This window comes from Thermobia domestica, chromosome 5, assembly GCF_964235325.1.
Source record: "Thermobia domestica chromosome 5, izTheDome1.hap1.1, whole genome shotgun sequence".
Lineage (NCBI taxonomy): Eukaryota > Metazoa > Arthropoda > Insecta > Zygentoma > Lepismatidae > Thermobia > Thermobia domestica.
The window spans coordinates 117445199-117460676 of record NC_137458.1 but is presented as its reverse complement, the minus strand read 5'-3'; the positions used below and the strand labels follow the sequence as shown (position 1 = coordinate 117460676).

General features: G+C 38.4%; 1 protein-coding gene across 1 annotated transcript in view; it reads left to right on the top strand.

Annotated features, from left to right (window-relative positions):
* The first annotated feature begins 13406 nt into the window (after nucleotides 1-13406).
* Ero1L (endoplasmic reticulum oxidoreductin-1-like protein) overlaps nucleotides 13407-15478 on the top strand; it is a 76636-nt gene continuing 74564 nt past the window's right edge. The window contains exon 1 of the mRNA XM_081758969.1: nucleotides 13407-13706. Within this exon, the coding sequence (XP_081615095.1) occupies nucleotides 13575-13706 (132 nt within the window). The 5' untranslated portion in view covers nucleotides 13407-13574. The remainder of the gene's footprint in view (nucleotides 13707-15478) is intronic.

The window sequence follows — 15478 nt, the reverse complement described above, 5'->3', positions numbered from 1 at the left end:
ACATGTTGACCTTCATGTAATTCAGAACTGTTTTCTCTTGAGCCAAAATCTTGAAGGTCACAAACAACTAAAGCAAAGAGAATGTAATGATTAATCTTATGTAACATATACACAAAAAATATAGCCTAAGGCTGCTTAAAAAGGAAAAAAGGCATGGTTTGACGCACTTCCCATATTATAACACAGATGAAGAAAGAAGTGAGTCATTATAGAACCTATTTACGTGATTTTCATTACATCTTTGTGTTTCGATGCATAAACGATAAATGAATTGTCACTGAGGATATAAGAACCTTTATGAGGTAAATAGGTTAACCACCTATAGCCAGTAACAGAATCTGCATTTTGTCTTTACCGTTTCCTATATTTTAATTCATGCCCATCAAAACAATGACTTGACAGTATCATAGAGACCTGCACGGGCCGGGCTTGGGCGGGCCGACACTGATTTCTCTTCAGGTCGGGCCGGGCTGGGGCCGATTAATTGCAATTCTTTAATAATTATTGACATTCGTTAAACGGTAATTAGAATAAAGGCAAACGTTGAAGATGTGTGGAAAATGTTACAAAATGAAACTTCGAAAATTTATCTGGCCCGGGCCGGGCTTGGGCCAAGAATTTTAAAAAACTTATCGGGCCGGGCCGAAAATCTCCAAAACTTTTCGGGCTCGGGCTGGGCCGGGCCTACGTACATTTGGGCTGGATTGGGCTCGGGCCGAAAAATTCGGCCCGTGCAGGTCTCTACAATATCAAGGTCACATAATTGCCTAGTCTTTGTTTCTATATAGCTATCCGTATATATATATATATATATATATATATATATATATATATATATATATATATATATATGGTAGATCAGTTTTCTTTTCTCAGTTTGAAACGATGAAAGTATGATTTTTCACCTCTGACGCGTAAGGTCCCTGGTTCAATCCCAGCTTTGTGGTGGCTTTCTCGGGGTTCTTTCTTTCCCTAAAAATTTTATCTTTCCAACATTATATATCATCACCGTTTCCATTAGCGTCAGTGCATAAAGATGGGACGTTAAACTCCAAAAATTAGTATAATATTTATCAATGTGACTTCCCTCAGAAGCCACTACTGTTTTTTCCCTTACGAATCTTGATCTCCTAACAGTGCATTAAAATTTCTCACTTCTACAATAACTAAATCTAACAATGAAGTTGACAAGTGCAGACAAGCCGAAACAAAAAGTATTTTAAAGAATAAGAACCTTTATTAAACTGCAAAATGACTTAAAATGTCGTTTTATTAAGTATAATCTTAAGGATTTTGGGGCGTAGGTAGCAATCAATCATTATGTAGGGGCTACATCCATGAGACAAAGTCATGGTTCAGTGCTGCCTTTGCTGATCATTCTGACGCTTTTCCAAGTATGTGGCCCCGCGTAGCGTAGTCGCTAACGCCCTCGCTTTCGGTGCGAGCGGCCCTGGGTTCGATTCTCGGTGGGCGCACTAGGTCGAAAAAGTGTAAAAAGCTTTTTCAGGCCAGTCATCCTGGATGAGGTTTTCCTCATTCACACCAGGCAAATGCCGGGGTGGTACCTAACTTGTGGGTCCCAAGTCGCTTCCTTCCTTCCCTTTCCCCGAATAGTGTGCTCGCCGAGGGATGTCATCCCTCATACGTGACGGGCCGAAATCCCAGAAATCTAAATCCTAAATCTTTTCGAAGTGTACGCCTTCTGTCCCTTATCGTTAAGTCAGTTATTTCAAGCTCGAAGTAATATTCTTTGGCCTGTCAAAAGCAGGCAACAAGTATGTCATCCTTCACAACGGTAATACCGTACTTACCCTTCCATTCCAGTCGGATATTCAGTAAACTTGAAGGAAACATCAAAATTTAAAACTCATGCTACAGGAAATGAGGTATGATGAACATAAGTGGAACATACTTTATGTGGAGACTAGGTGATTGAGTTGATATTAGGGTTACATTTAAGCTACAGAATGCTATTGTTTTCTTTGTGAGTGAGACAGCAGAGCAAAGGAAATGTATTACATAGGCCTACAAAGGAAATGACCTACTCGTGCACCTTCATTCTCGGAATTAAGAATGTGAAAGAGGAAGCTCTTGTCGATCCCAATAATTTTTTTCTGCTTCCCCTCAACATTAAATTAGGTCCTATGAAAGTATTTGTAAAGGAGTAGCGTTTCCATTTCAGCAGACTGTGCGACGGAACGTAGGCCACACGCCACACAAAAATGACAAACTGAACGTGCACATCGTTGTGTGAGGGAACCTAGAACACCTCAAATCTGTTCCTCAACAATATCACCTGCAACGTGTGCATGGTCTCCAGGCTGCATATTTTCCTCAACGGGAGGCATTCTGTCTCTGGTTGCTCCAACAAGTTATAATTAGGGATGGCCAATTCCGGAATTTTTACTTTCCGGAATCCGGAAAGTAAAATCGGAAAATTCCGGAATTCGGAAAAAATCCGGAATTCAGAAAAATTCCGGATTTCGGAAAAATTCCGGATTTCGGAAAAATTCCGGAATTAAGAAAAATTCCGGATTTCGGAAAAATTCCGGAATTCAGAAAAATTCCGGAATGCGGAAAATTCCGGAATTCGGAAAAATTCCGGATTTCGGAAAAATTCCGATTTCGGAAAAATTCCGGGATTCGGAAAAAAATCCGGAATTCGGAAAAATTCGGAATTCGGAAAAATTCCGGATTTCGGAAAAAATCCGGAATTCGGAAAAAAATCCGGATTTCGGAAAAAATCCGGAATTCGGAAAAAAATCCGGAATTCAGAAAAAATCCGGAATTTGGAAAAAATATTTTTTCTTTTTGTAATCCTAAGAATTTTGTTCAAATGCAAACGAACAAATTTCCTTTCTGTAATCCTAAGAATGTATGATGCAAGTTAAGCTGAAAAATTCCGATTTCGGAAAAATTCCGGGATTCGGAAAAAATCCGGAATTCGGAAAAATTCGGAATTCGGAATTCGGAAAAATTCCGGATTTCGGAAAAAATCCGGAATTCGGAAAAAATCCGGATTTCGGAAAAAATCCGGAATTCGGAAAAAATCCGGAATTCAGAAAAAATCCGGAATTCAGAAAAAATCCGGAATTTGGAAAAAATATTTTTTCTTTTTGTAATCCTAAGAATTTTGTTCAAATGCAAACGAACAAATTTCCTTTCTGTAATCCTAAGAATGTATGATGCAAGTTAAGCTGAAACTTACATCCTAAAGTATACACTACTCAATCTTCCCATGGCTAATGAGATTTAGTCCAAAAGTACGATGTACTCCTAATATTTAATTTTTGTTTTACTGTGATATTGTCCAGAGGTAAGACATATACCACACTGAGATAAACAACTTGACATAATGAAGATGTTATCATACGTAGTTTTCCAGAAAATCGTGAGAAACGAATTTTTATGAAGTTAAAATATGCGTCGCTTGTTGCCAGTGTGATGCAATTGATAACTTTTATGCTGGAATAGTCTTCTTCTCCTTCTTCTTCTTCTTCTTCTTCTTCTTCTTCTTATTATTATTATTATTATTATTATTATTATTATTATTATTATTATTATTATTATTATTATTATTATTATTATTATTATTATTAATCGTTTATGTACTGTAAAAGAAAAATATGAACCGTTAAGTAGTAGATTTTATCTGTAGTTTTTTTATATCTTCTAACAGTAATAACAAACTGCTTGTAAATACGCAATGATTATCAAGGACAATGGCATATTAATATAAGAACTACTCTGCAGACTAGCAATAAACAATAGTTGCAAAAAAATAAATAAATAAATAAAAAATAAAAAGTAACTAACTTAGCCATGTCAGAATGTTCGCGAGAATATAGGGACGCATTGAGACTCTAGCAAAGAGCGTTGTATTATTATTACTCAAAGGGCCGTACGATGGAGGCATTAACGCTAATGTTAATGGCACTAATGAGCACTTACTTGCTCTAACGGTTAACCTCATTTTTGAGATGATTCTTAGAAGTGGGCGTGTTGGCATGCAGTTAGACTTATATCCATTATTTAAAAAGCACACGTTATCTGTGGAGTACTAACGATTTGCGTCACTATCGAACGCTAACATAGCACTAGCGACGTTTAAAGTCGAAATTGGAGTCTGACATAAGTGGCTTGTAAACTACACGGGCATTATATTTTCCTTGAATGCGAGAATTTTGCGCCCGGGAAATTTGCGCCCTACCACAAAAATAGGAAAAAATGCGCTCGCAATATATTTGCACTGGGATGTTTGCGCCCTACCCCAAAAAAAGGGGAAAATGCACCGGCTATATATTTGCACTGGGATGTTAGCGCCCTACAATTCAACTTATTTTTGTATTGTGTAAAGTAACTTCCACTCACACTTGAACTAGGCTTGCCTCTCATCGTCTCAGTGAGTTACTCCATCCGTTATAATATTCCGAACAAATGAAAAAAAAATATATATATACAATTTTAGTTCACTAAAGGGCAATCCATACAAATACAATTTTTCATTATACTACAAAATTTACAATGAAAGTATAAATGACTGATATATAATTATTTATTAATATAATCAAAGAGTATAATTTAATCTACAAAAGGCTGTTTGGCTCTACCCAGATATCTCTGTTCACAATCCTTGCGAGTTGTTTGGCTTTTCAGGACACAAAATATAGAAAAGAAAATGTAAAGTGAATGTAAAATCAGTTCAGTAATATTATCAAGAAAACTATGTACAGTGTGTTTACTTGCTGGAATTACACTTCAAACACACAATTGCGTTCAGTCGTTCTTTCAGAAAAAATGTTCCGGGGGGCACACTTAGTATTCCGGAGGGGGTCACTGCTGGTACTATTCTATTTATTATTATATTATAGACGTATTATTTTGGTCTTCTCCGAGGGGGCACTCTGAGAGCTCTGGGGAGGCCAGTGTTCCCCCAAAATCATCTCTGGAAGAAGCAGTGATTTCGTTGATCCGTTGTGCTCTTTTGCTTATATTGAAGTTTATTCTCCCCTTATATAGCCACAATGAAAATAAATCACAAATGGCATGGTTGTGGGGGGAGGATTGTTTATGCTGTAATGTCAGCCCCTCCGAGCACATGCGTAAGCTCCAATAGGTTCTTTTATTTCGCAGGGCTCAAACTTCCCGGTGGAGGTACATCGCAGGCGCAATTTTCCCTGTTCTTGAGGTAGGGCGCAAATTTCCCAGATGCAAAATTCTCGACACCGTTCGAATGACCTCGGAAGACTATATCTTTTTCAATACTTTTTTATATTTTTTTACTCGAGATTTCTTCATAGCTTCTTATTAAAATACTTACTAATATATCCTCATTTTATTGTCCTAACCAATCAATATGGGTATGTTGTCAGTAAAATATTTAGATTGATCGAGCCTCTGGTGTGTAACCATAGTATTTCATATCATCCCTCCATTAGAAATCTTGGCTAAACGAACCAATATATGTTGCCAATAAAATAGTTTAGAATGATTGAGCCCCTGGAAATAACCACAGTATTTCGTGACAGACCCTTCCCCCCATTCCTATTACCATATTCTAGCTACGTGCCTGCCTCATCTAATTCTCTACATTCTTTACCAAGCACACATTTTCTAAAGCGGAAAATGCTCTCTAAATATCTAAGCTCATTATTTTCAGCAGATGCACAAATTGGGTAACATTCTATCTACATGAATGTTATATATATGTCGATTACTGGAAACCACTTCTCGCTATCTATTACCATATTTACTACCGGTATATAATGATTAACGTTAAAACCGGAAATGGTTGATTTGTACCGCTTCCGATTTGAATATTACATTCATCAGGGAACTCGATTCTTAACTATTGACTTTGTACATCCTGGCCAAAATTGATGGTAATCCATCAGATAGTTCTTGAGACTGTTTGTTTCACTGACGGACAGAATGAATATATGGCTATAGAGTTTTCATAAACTAAATTCGTTAATGAGTGATGATGGAACAAATATAAGAAAGGGAACCAAGAGTACCACCGGGAAAATTTTCGAACACAAAATTAGGCATCGAAAACCCACATGTCCTGGGTTAGAATACCATAGATGAAAACTCTACCACTGAGTCATCAATCACCCGCTTATTAGTTTTATTAATTATTATATTAATATAAATTAATGAATGCCTGCTTATGTTAATTATTGAACAATTACATTGTATACTTCGTAAAGTCAAAAATTGTAAATTTGTATTTACTGTACATACAGTGAGCGCAGAAAGTGTTCGTACTCCTATGCTGTTGAAACGAGAATGCCTGCGAAAAAGAAACAGAAAATTTAAGAAGTGTAATAACACACACAATATGAATAATGAAAACTAAGCTTTATGAATATATCAATAAAGAACCACAAAGACAAGTTTAATGGTCAGAAAGTAAATAAATTCCGTAGAAAGTGTATAGAGTAGACGCAAAAAGAGATCGTACATCTAACGTACGAGTACGAAACAAAGATACCACAACTGGGGTTCACTAGTATTCACCTGAGTATACACCTCTGTATAGTATGACGAATAACAGAATGAGTTTAGTTGTGAATAGGAGTGAAAAAACTGCACGGTGGGCTGTCAAAATGGGAAGCAACCGAACAGAAACAAATGAGGAAACAAGAAAAGTAATTATTAAATTGCATAAGAAAGGTAAGTCTTTGAGAAAGATAGCAAACCTTGCAGACAGGCCTCGTTCAACAGTACAAACAATAATTGCGATGTATAATGTTTCTATCACTGTGCGAAAAAAAAAAAAAAAAAAAAAAAAACTGGAAGACCAAGAGTGTTGAGTGAACAAGATAAACGTTACATTATTAGAGAAAGAAAAAAGGTTCCGAAAAGTAGTGCTGTGCAATTGGCAACGGATCTGGAAACACGCGGGGTTAAAGTATCAGCCAGCACAGTGCGGAATATTTGCAGGGTATCATGGTCGAATAGCCAGGAAAATGTTATGGGTGAACAAGACAAATCGTATAAAGAGACTAAAGTTTGAAAAAGAGTATAAAGATAAGGGATCAGGCTTCTTTCTGGAATAGGATCATATTTTCGGACGAAAGTAAATTTAATCTTATCGAATCCAATGGGAGGCGTATGGTATGGCGCAAGGGGAATACATTGATGAATCCTCAAAATCTCGTCCCTAAAGTAAGACACGGAGGAGGGTCCGTGCTCGTCTGGGGTTGTATGAGTGCCTCAGGAGTGGGTCGTCTCCACTTTATCGATGGAGTGATGATCCACAAAGTGTATATTAACATATTAAAGGAAAATCTCCATACTAGTGCGCAGAAAACAATTTATTGTTCAGCAAGGCAACAACTCCAAACATACAGCGGAAAATACTCGATTGTGGCTACTCTATAATAACTTGAAACAGCTTCGCACACCTCCCCAATCCCCAGACATGAACCCCATAGAACATCTATGGTCTGTTCTGGAGACAAGAATCAGAAGGCACAGCTTCTCTACTAAAGAAGGCCTGAGAAAAGCTATTCAAGAAGAATGGGACATAATCAGTCCCGAAGCTACAGAACTACGAACTACTACAGGTGAAATCAATGCCACGAAGACTACAGACAATCATTAACGCACAGGGTAATCCCACAAAATATTAAATAACGTAATATACTTTATAAGCATTAATTCAATCATAAGTGTACGGTGACTTTTTGCGTTTACAAAAAAGGAATTCTCTCTTTTCTTCTGAACAAAACAGTGATTGTCTTTGTTTGCCCTTTCTCTTGTATATAGAAATAAAATGTATGAATGTGTAGTCTTAATTCTGGTTATATATATATATTTTCCACCTCCCGTTCTCATGCTAGCTGTTTCCAATATAAAGTATGCACGGTGTACGAACACTTTCTGCGCTCACTGTAGGTATGTTGACAATAAGCGAATGTTATTAGAATATTTGTTGAGATTTCTTTTCCTTCACTGCGATTCGCCTGGTTAAAAAGTAATTTGCAGTGCTTTGGAGCAGCTGCAGGTGGGAACGCGATAATGTTTGAGACATACCGGCGACTTTTTTGTGTGTGAAAATAAGACCTTCCTCATAAAGCAGTAAATAACTGCAGTAGCAATTGTCTACGTAAGTGATAAAGACATATCCAACTACAAGAAACTAATACAGTATATATATTCATTATTGTGTTTCTCTTTTAACAGCTACTAGCTAGGGATGGCCAATTCCAGTATTTTTACTTTACGGAATCCGGAAAGTAAAATCGGAAAAATTCCGAATTTTTTCTAAATTCCGGATTTTTTCCGAATGTCGGAATTTTTCCGAAATCCGGAATTTTTCCGAATTCCGGAAAGTAAATTTTCCGATTCCGGAAAACAAAATTTCCGGAATCCGGATTCCGGAAAATTTTGGCCATCCCTAGTTATAACCATATTGGAATTTCTATCATTAATCCTTTTCACTGATGAGGCTGCCTTCACGCGAGATGGAATAATCAACTTCCACAACACTCATATCTGGACGCAGGAAAATCCACGTGGAATGGTCGAGTCTCAGTATCAACAGTAGTTTCGAATAAATGTCTGGGCTGAGATTCTAGGTGACCTCTTAATCGGACCCTTTATTCTACCACAGAGACTAACAGGCGACGCGTTCCTGCATGATGTACCACTGTCATTTCGAAACAACATGTGGCATACATGATGGAGCTTCTCCCACTTCTTGGCTCCCATTCGTGCGTATCTGAACAATAACTCTTCCCGCAGGTGGATCGGTCGGTATGGTCCTGTTGCATGGCCCGCCCGGTCACCGGACCTAAATCCTATTGATTTTTATTTATGGGAATATCTTAAGAGTGTCGTTTACGCTGAGCCTGTGCCTGATATACATACTCTGGAGCAACGTATCCATGCTGCCTGTAACAATGTGCGGACTCAACCCGGAATACTCGATAGGTTACCTCAGTCCTTCAGGTGACGTGTGCATGAATGAATTAATAGCCATGGGGACATTTCGAACTCAACTGTGACAACACTCGAGATAAGTACAATGCATACTGTGCTGTACGTACGTACGTTGGCTATTAAATTACTCATATTGTGAGCAACGTGTACATTGCTGATCGTCGTTACTCCACAGCGCACTATTCGTGCACCGAGCGTCTCGCTTGACATAGCCCATCATTGTGTATTCGTTGTCCTTCTTTCCTGTTCAGTCATTGGCTTTGGGCTTCTTTTTCATATTTATCCAACATCATCTTATCCGCGATAGCTGCATCCGAGGCACGTGTCGTCTTGCCCAGGATGCAGCATCATCAACTACCAGGCTAATCCTGGTTGCTGAGACAGCTCTGTCTACGCAACTACCTCATTTTGATCTCACGAATCACTTCCCGCAGTTTGTGCACATCCTTCTGTTCCATTCCAATTGTCAGGAATCAATTTTCGATTCCAAGTTGGCACCCCTGTCACTTGTTCACGATGCAGAATTCGACAACTTGCAAGAGAACTTTTCGTCTTCTTTTGATGTCACGAATGGCCTCCCGAAGTATATGCATATCTTTCTGTTCTGTTCCAATTGTCAGAATTCGATTTTTGATTCAAAATTGGCTTCCTTGTCACTCGTACACGACGCGGAATTCGACAACATGCAAGAGGACATTTTGTCTTCTTTTGATTCACTATAGTGCTGCCAAAATGTCTTGAGCAGTGGCAAAAATGCGAACTAAAGCTAACATCCTCGACACACCCACGCGATGAGTCAATAAGGGTTCAGCTGTTTAGCTGTTGCTAAGCGAGAAAGACTTAGAGAAAGGGAGTGAAATTCCTTCAGCCGATAGCAGCACTTTAACGGAAGACTAGATGTCAAGTCAATGTGGTATATCTATAGTCACCTCTTTCAGGTTCACCATATATCTATATAAATATCTATCTATCTATGTCTATATATATCTATATCTATACGTCTATATCTATATCTATATCTATATCTATATCTATCTATCTATCTATCTATCTATCTATCTATCTATCTATCTATCTATCTATCTATCTATCTATCTATCTATCTATCTGAATCCCAAATATAAACAGAAACGTACTCCTGCGCATTATGTACTTGTAGTACGAGCTTGTGCCCGTAGGAGGACCTCTCCTGAGAGTCAGTATATCAAATGGCGTCAACCAACAAAGATGCGTGTGGTTTTTCTAGCAGTTCTGTGTGCAGGGGCGGATCCAAGACCGACTTCTGGGGGGGGGGGCGATGGATTGTCATACTGCTACTTTTAAGGGCTCCAAACTTTGAGATGGGTTTTATTTATACATATAAAATAAGAAAGTTTCCTCTTCTGGGGGGGGCGATCGCCCCGATCGCCCCCCTGGATCCGCCCCTGTCTGTGTGTGTGTCTTTAGTGCAATCATGACACGAATAAACGGCAGATTATCACGAACAATGTGCGGTTGTGGAGTTTTGTTCTTTACTTGGCAAAAACGCAGCAGAAACTGTTGTAATGATGGAAGCAGCTTACAATGAACACGCTCTCAATAAAACGCAAGTGTACGGATGGTTTACTCGAACCGAAGACAACATCGCCAAAATTTGTGGAAGATCGACTAACCTGAAAACTTATCTGGGTTATCCTGGAGCTCCATTCAGAGCATTTTACACGACGAATGGCTCTTAAGTTTGTGCTTAGACTTCTCACCGAAGAGCAAAAGGATCATCGCGTGGAAGCCTGTCTTGTAACGAAGGACGTAATCACAGGTAGTGCTCTCAACGGGTCAGGTCGGGTCGGGTTGAAATCCGACCTGACACGATGACCCGACCTGACCCGTGATCCGATCCGATTGACCTGACCTGACAACCCGATCCGAGCTGACCCGACCCGAGCCGACCCGACAACCCGAACCGAATAACCCGACCCGAGTAGCCTGACTCGACAACCCGACCCGTTTGAGAGCACTATGGTCACGACACTGGGTTAACGCCAAAATGCACTCCCATTGGGAATTAAACCCGGACCAGGTGTACCGAAGTCTTACACGTTAACCACTAGCTAGATCAAGCGGGGGATTTGTATATGCATCTTAATGAATATTTCGCACTTTTGAGGTTTGGTTATTTCTTTTTATAACTGATACCAATGTCCGACGTGGGAGAAATTTATTTATAAATTTTATTTATTATTATTATTATTATTATTATTATTATTATTATTATTATTATTATTATTATTATTATTATTATTTGCTTTAGTTCTATGTGACGAAATTTTTATTCGTTAGTGTTCTAACCTGCCCGGACGGCAGGGGGTCTTCTTGGAAGGCAGTAGCAAGAGTCTCTTGGCGGAGACAAAAGGAAATCGTTTAACTAGAATGATAAGGTTTGAGGAAACGGGAGAACACCTGTGATTTTTTCCAACTCTTCAACTTTCATTCCAAAATAGGTTCTTATGATTCCGGGACCCGCGCCACTTTGATTTTTCTTTCTCGGTAATTAAAACGTATTTTACAGTATATATAGTTGCAAGTAAGAAGATACATAATATGAATTTGTAATTTAAAATTTAAAACTACAGTATCATAATTAATTATAAAGTACTAATTTTATTTCATCGCTTTCAGCCCAACAAATGAAATTCAAACAACTCGCACCCTGGGTCTTGGTCATCGATACTGCGTCTTATTCTTTGTCTTGCACAGTCAAGTCTTGGTCCTGCATTTCGTAGTCTTGGTGGTCTTTCATGCTATACAAGAGCCAAGAATGCTCGCCTCATCAGTACAAATGAAGACCAAGTGTGATTTTGATTATGGTCTTTCGTACTATACGGAAAGCAAGAAAATATGCTCATCGCTACTTTGTGATAACCAAAACAAGGCCAAGAGCAAGATTAGTATGCAATTCGTATTGCATATCCAATCTTTATCTTATTCTTGTATCGATGTTCTTGGGCATGGTGAAATAACATGAAATATTCAGTTTAAGGTCCCTCGATTCTGCACCGAGGCTAAGGGATATGGTGACCATGAGAAATGAACGCAATGGTGGAATGAAGAAAGTGGGAGGAAACAGGAGAACCTCGAGAAAACTCACTACACGGCGTTTCTCCACCACAAAGCCCACTTAGCACAAGCTGGGATCGAACCATGGACACCATGCACCAGAGATGAATTCTCTACCAATGAGCCACCGCGGCCCTGCTTGGGCTTGGTCGTCCATATCCAATCTTTCTTTTGGCCTTGCTTAAACAACAACTATTTTTGTTCTAAACCCAGACTCAATATTGGCGTAGATATTAATATTACAGTCGATTGGTAAAATCAATCTTCCACATTTAAAAATTAAAGTACACACAAGTACAAAAATAAGCATTTACCATAAAAACACTAGCTGCAAGTGTTAAAAATAGATTTATGGTTTCTATAAAATCAATTGAAAATTGCTATTTTTAATTAGGCAGCTAGTGAAAAACAGCAGCTTTCGACTCCAGCCGAGTTTAAGCTCAACCTAAACTCAGTTGACCAAAGTGAACTGACCCGATTGACCCGACCCGATAACCAGACCCGAGCTGACCCGATTGACTCGACCCGAGTAGCCTGACTCGACAATCCCAACCCGAGTTGACCCGACCCGTAACCCGACTCGAGCTGACCCGTTTGAGAGCACTAGTCACGGGAGATCTACGCGCTCTATTCGCCAGATTTGGTTCCCGCAGACTTCTTCCTGTTACATTGGATGAAAAAGAAACGCTAGCGTTTTGCCGATGTCGACGAAGTCAAACACAATATCACGACGGCTCTAGCAGGTATCAAAGAGGCGGAATTTGCAAGGTACTTCCTACAATGAAATGAACGTTTGACAAATGTATTAGTACCAATGGAGAGTATTTGGAGGGTGATTAAAGTTGCATTAAAAAAAAATGGTATTCAAAAATAAATAAATGAAGTCCATACCTTTAATCAGAAAATTTCGGTTATTTTTGGGTCTTCCATCGTATGTAAGTACGTGCACTAAAATGGTACCACGGTGGCTCAGAAGTAGAGCATCTACCTCTGGTGCGTGGAGTCCCTCATTCGATCCCTGGCCAAGTAAGTTTGAGGTGGACAATATCGGTTAGTGGATTTTATTGGGTACTCTCGTTTCCTCCACATTCTCGTTCCACCAATTCTTCTATCAGCTTTTCCCTTAACCTAAAGTGCTTAGGGCCTCTGAGGTTCTTAATCTAGCCTTGCCCTTAAGGATGGGAAAGCGTTGTTCAAAACAATTATTTTTTAATGTAGATATTTATTTTAAATTCCTAATCAAACAGTTCTTAACTTGGTGGATTATGATATAAAAGAAAACTGCGAACTTGCAAAGTTGCACGTAGTACTAAGGAAGATTTCATCAAACATTGTATACTACTGTGTGTTTACAATACACTGTGTTTGCGTGCAGTTTCGCAGTGCGCTTCTGCTTTCACGGAAATAACGTGTACCAATGCCTCTTCGAGGCAGCACTGACGTGTACTATAGTATTTTGTTCGAAGTATAAGTATGAGGATTAGCATAATATTGTGGAATCAGTTTGAGACTTACTATCTTCCAAAATGCGAGCGATGAAGTTTTGTGTTGTAAATTTATGTATTTTATTATCATTTTTCGGGATTGTCTATGCTTCATTTGGGTGGAAACTTCAAACTAAGCCAAAATTGAAAGCTAGTGAACATTGTTTCTGTCAGGTGAGTAGAAGAAAGTTCTGTTTGTAAAGTACAAAACGTTAATGAGATTGAATTAGATAAGTATTTATTCAAATACACACAACAGCAGTTGACATTTAACCGAATATTGAATATTCTATTGAAAAGCAGTTTTGAAAGACAATCTATTTCATTACCGGTAAACTTAACATATTTATATTTTATAATGAACTACCTGTATAAATTCAGATCTTTTCCACTTGTTAATATTATTGTGAGAAAATTACTACTTTTCTTTCATTCAGTTTCAATCATTCGTCAAATTGAAGTTTCATTATAGTTGAAAATTCGTAATTATGTATAATACAAGGATTATTTTGCTTACATTATGGTTCAAGGTTAGTGTTTACATTATGGATTTTTTTCGACAGCGGATGTTTGTAACAATATTGGCGGATGTGAGTTCATCGATCTTATTTATTAGCAGGGAGCGTTACATAAAAAATGATGCCGTTGACAGATACTCAAATGTTTATTACAAACGTGCACCTTATTTGCAATAAGGGTACAGGTCCAGTTTGGGGGACCATAGATAAATTCATTTTATATTTGCTTTTGGCTGATATTTAGTATGTCCCGCAATCTTGCTCATATAAGATCTCCAATGTTACTTATTTGTCAAAATGCAACTGAGCGAGCGAAGGGGATTAGAAGCTTCACAAGGCCCGTCTTTTTCTACTTTTATCACAATTTAGGCAAAAGAAAGGTACTCGGTTCTGGAGCCATGAAACGAGTTGGGTTAGATACTAAATGCAATCCTTTGCTTTAATTATTATTATTATTACGTATTATTATTATTATTATTATGAACGACATGCACTCTTGATAGCTTTACACAGTGTTTCCTGTGGAAGTGAGTTACATTTAGGAAGGCTTAAACATTATGGGTATAAATACAGGGTCCTAAAAATACTTTCCACACAACCGTGCAAACAACAAGGCAACTTGTCTAGGTGAACACCAAAACCAAGAAGGGTTAACTGCCGGAGATGGCAGCCCCGAAATACAGGATTTACGGAGAAATGAACAAAATCAGACAAAATGAAAGCATGATAGTAGCAAAAAAGTCAATAACGGTAGGGAGAGAAACGTGGTTAAATTCTGTATGCGAGTTCGCGGATTGATGCAATATTATGTAAGCAAGCAATAGAGCTTAATATGACAGTGTTTGAAACCCACTGTCTTTATTTACTAACCTAGGACGTATATGCTGCCGAAATGTAGAGCGGAAACTAATGAGAGGCGAGTTGCATCTGAACTGAATGTACTGAAATGGGGCAAAATTTTGGGTGCTATCTCATTTTATGTATGGGCGAGGAGCGTAAATTTGTGAAATCCATGGAAAAAATATGGCATTTAATTTCACAATAGGATTGCATAAGTAATAGAACTAGATCGGGATCTTACATATATACTAAGGTAGAAGTACGAAATGAAAAGTGGGCATTTATTCCAAAGTTGGGCGTCCGCTTTCGCCACGTTTTTTCGCTGTCATCTCGTTTCCATATTTTCTGCAATTTGTTATTAGGTTCATTAATCCGTGCTCTCACAAACTTTTAAAAGATTTTGCTCGTTATCAACGTATTGCTTCACAAATGTTCAAACTGTTACTTCATTGCCCTTGTACATTCGCCATGTTGATAACATAAATGCTCGTTACATTCCCACAATGCAACTGTTTAGTTAGCTTGTGCCAAATAGTTCCCTCCGCTCGCGGTATAGTCCCATGTTTATAACCGCTTATATATAATTAA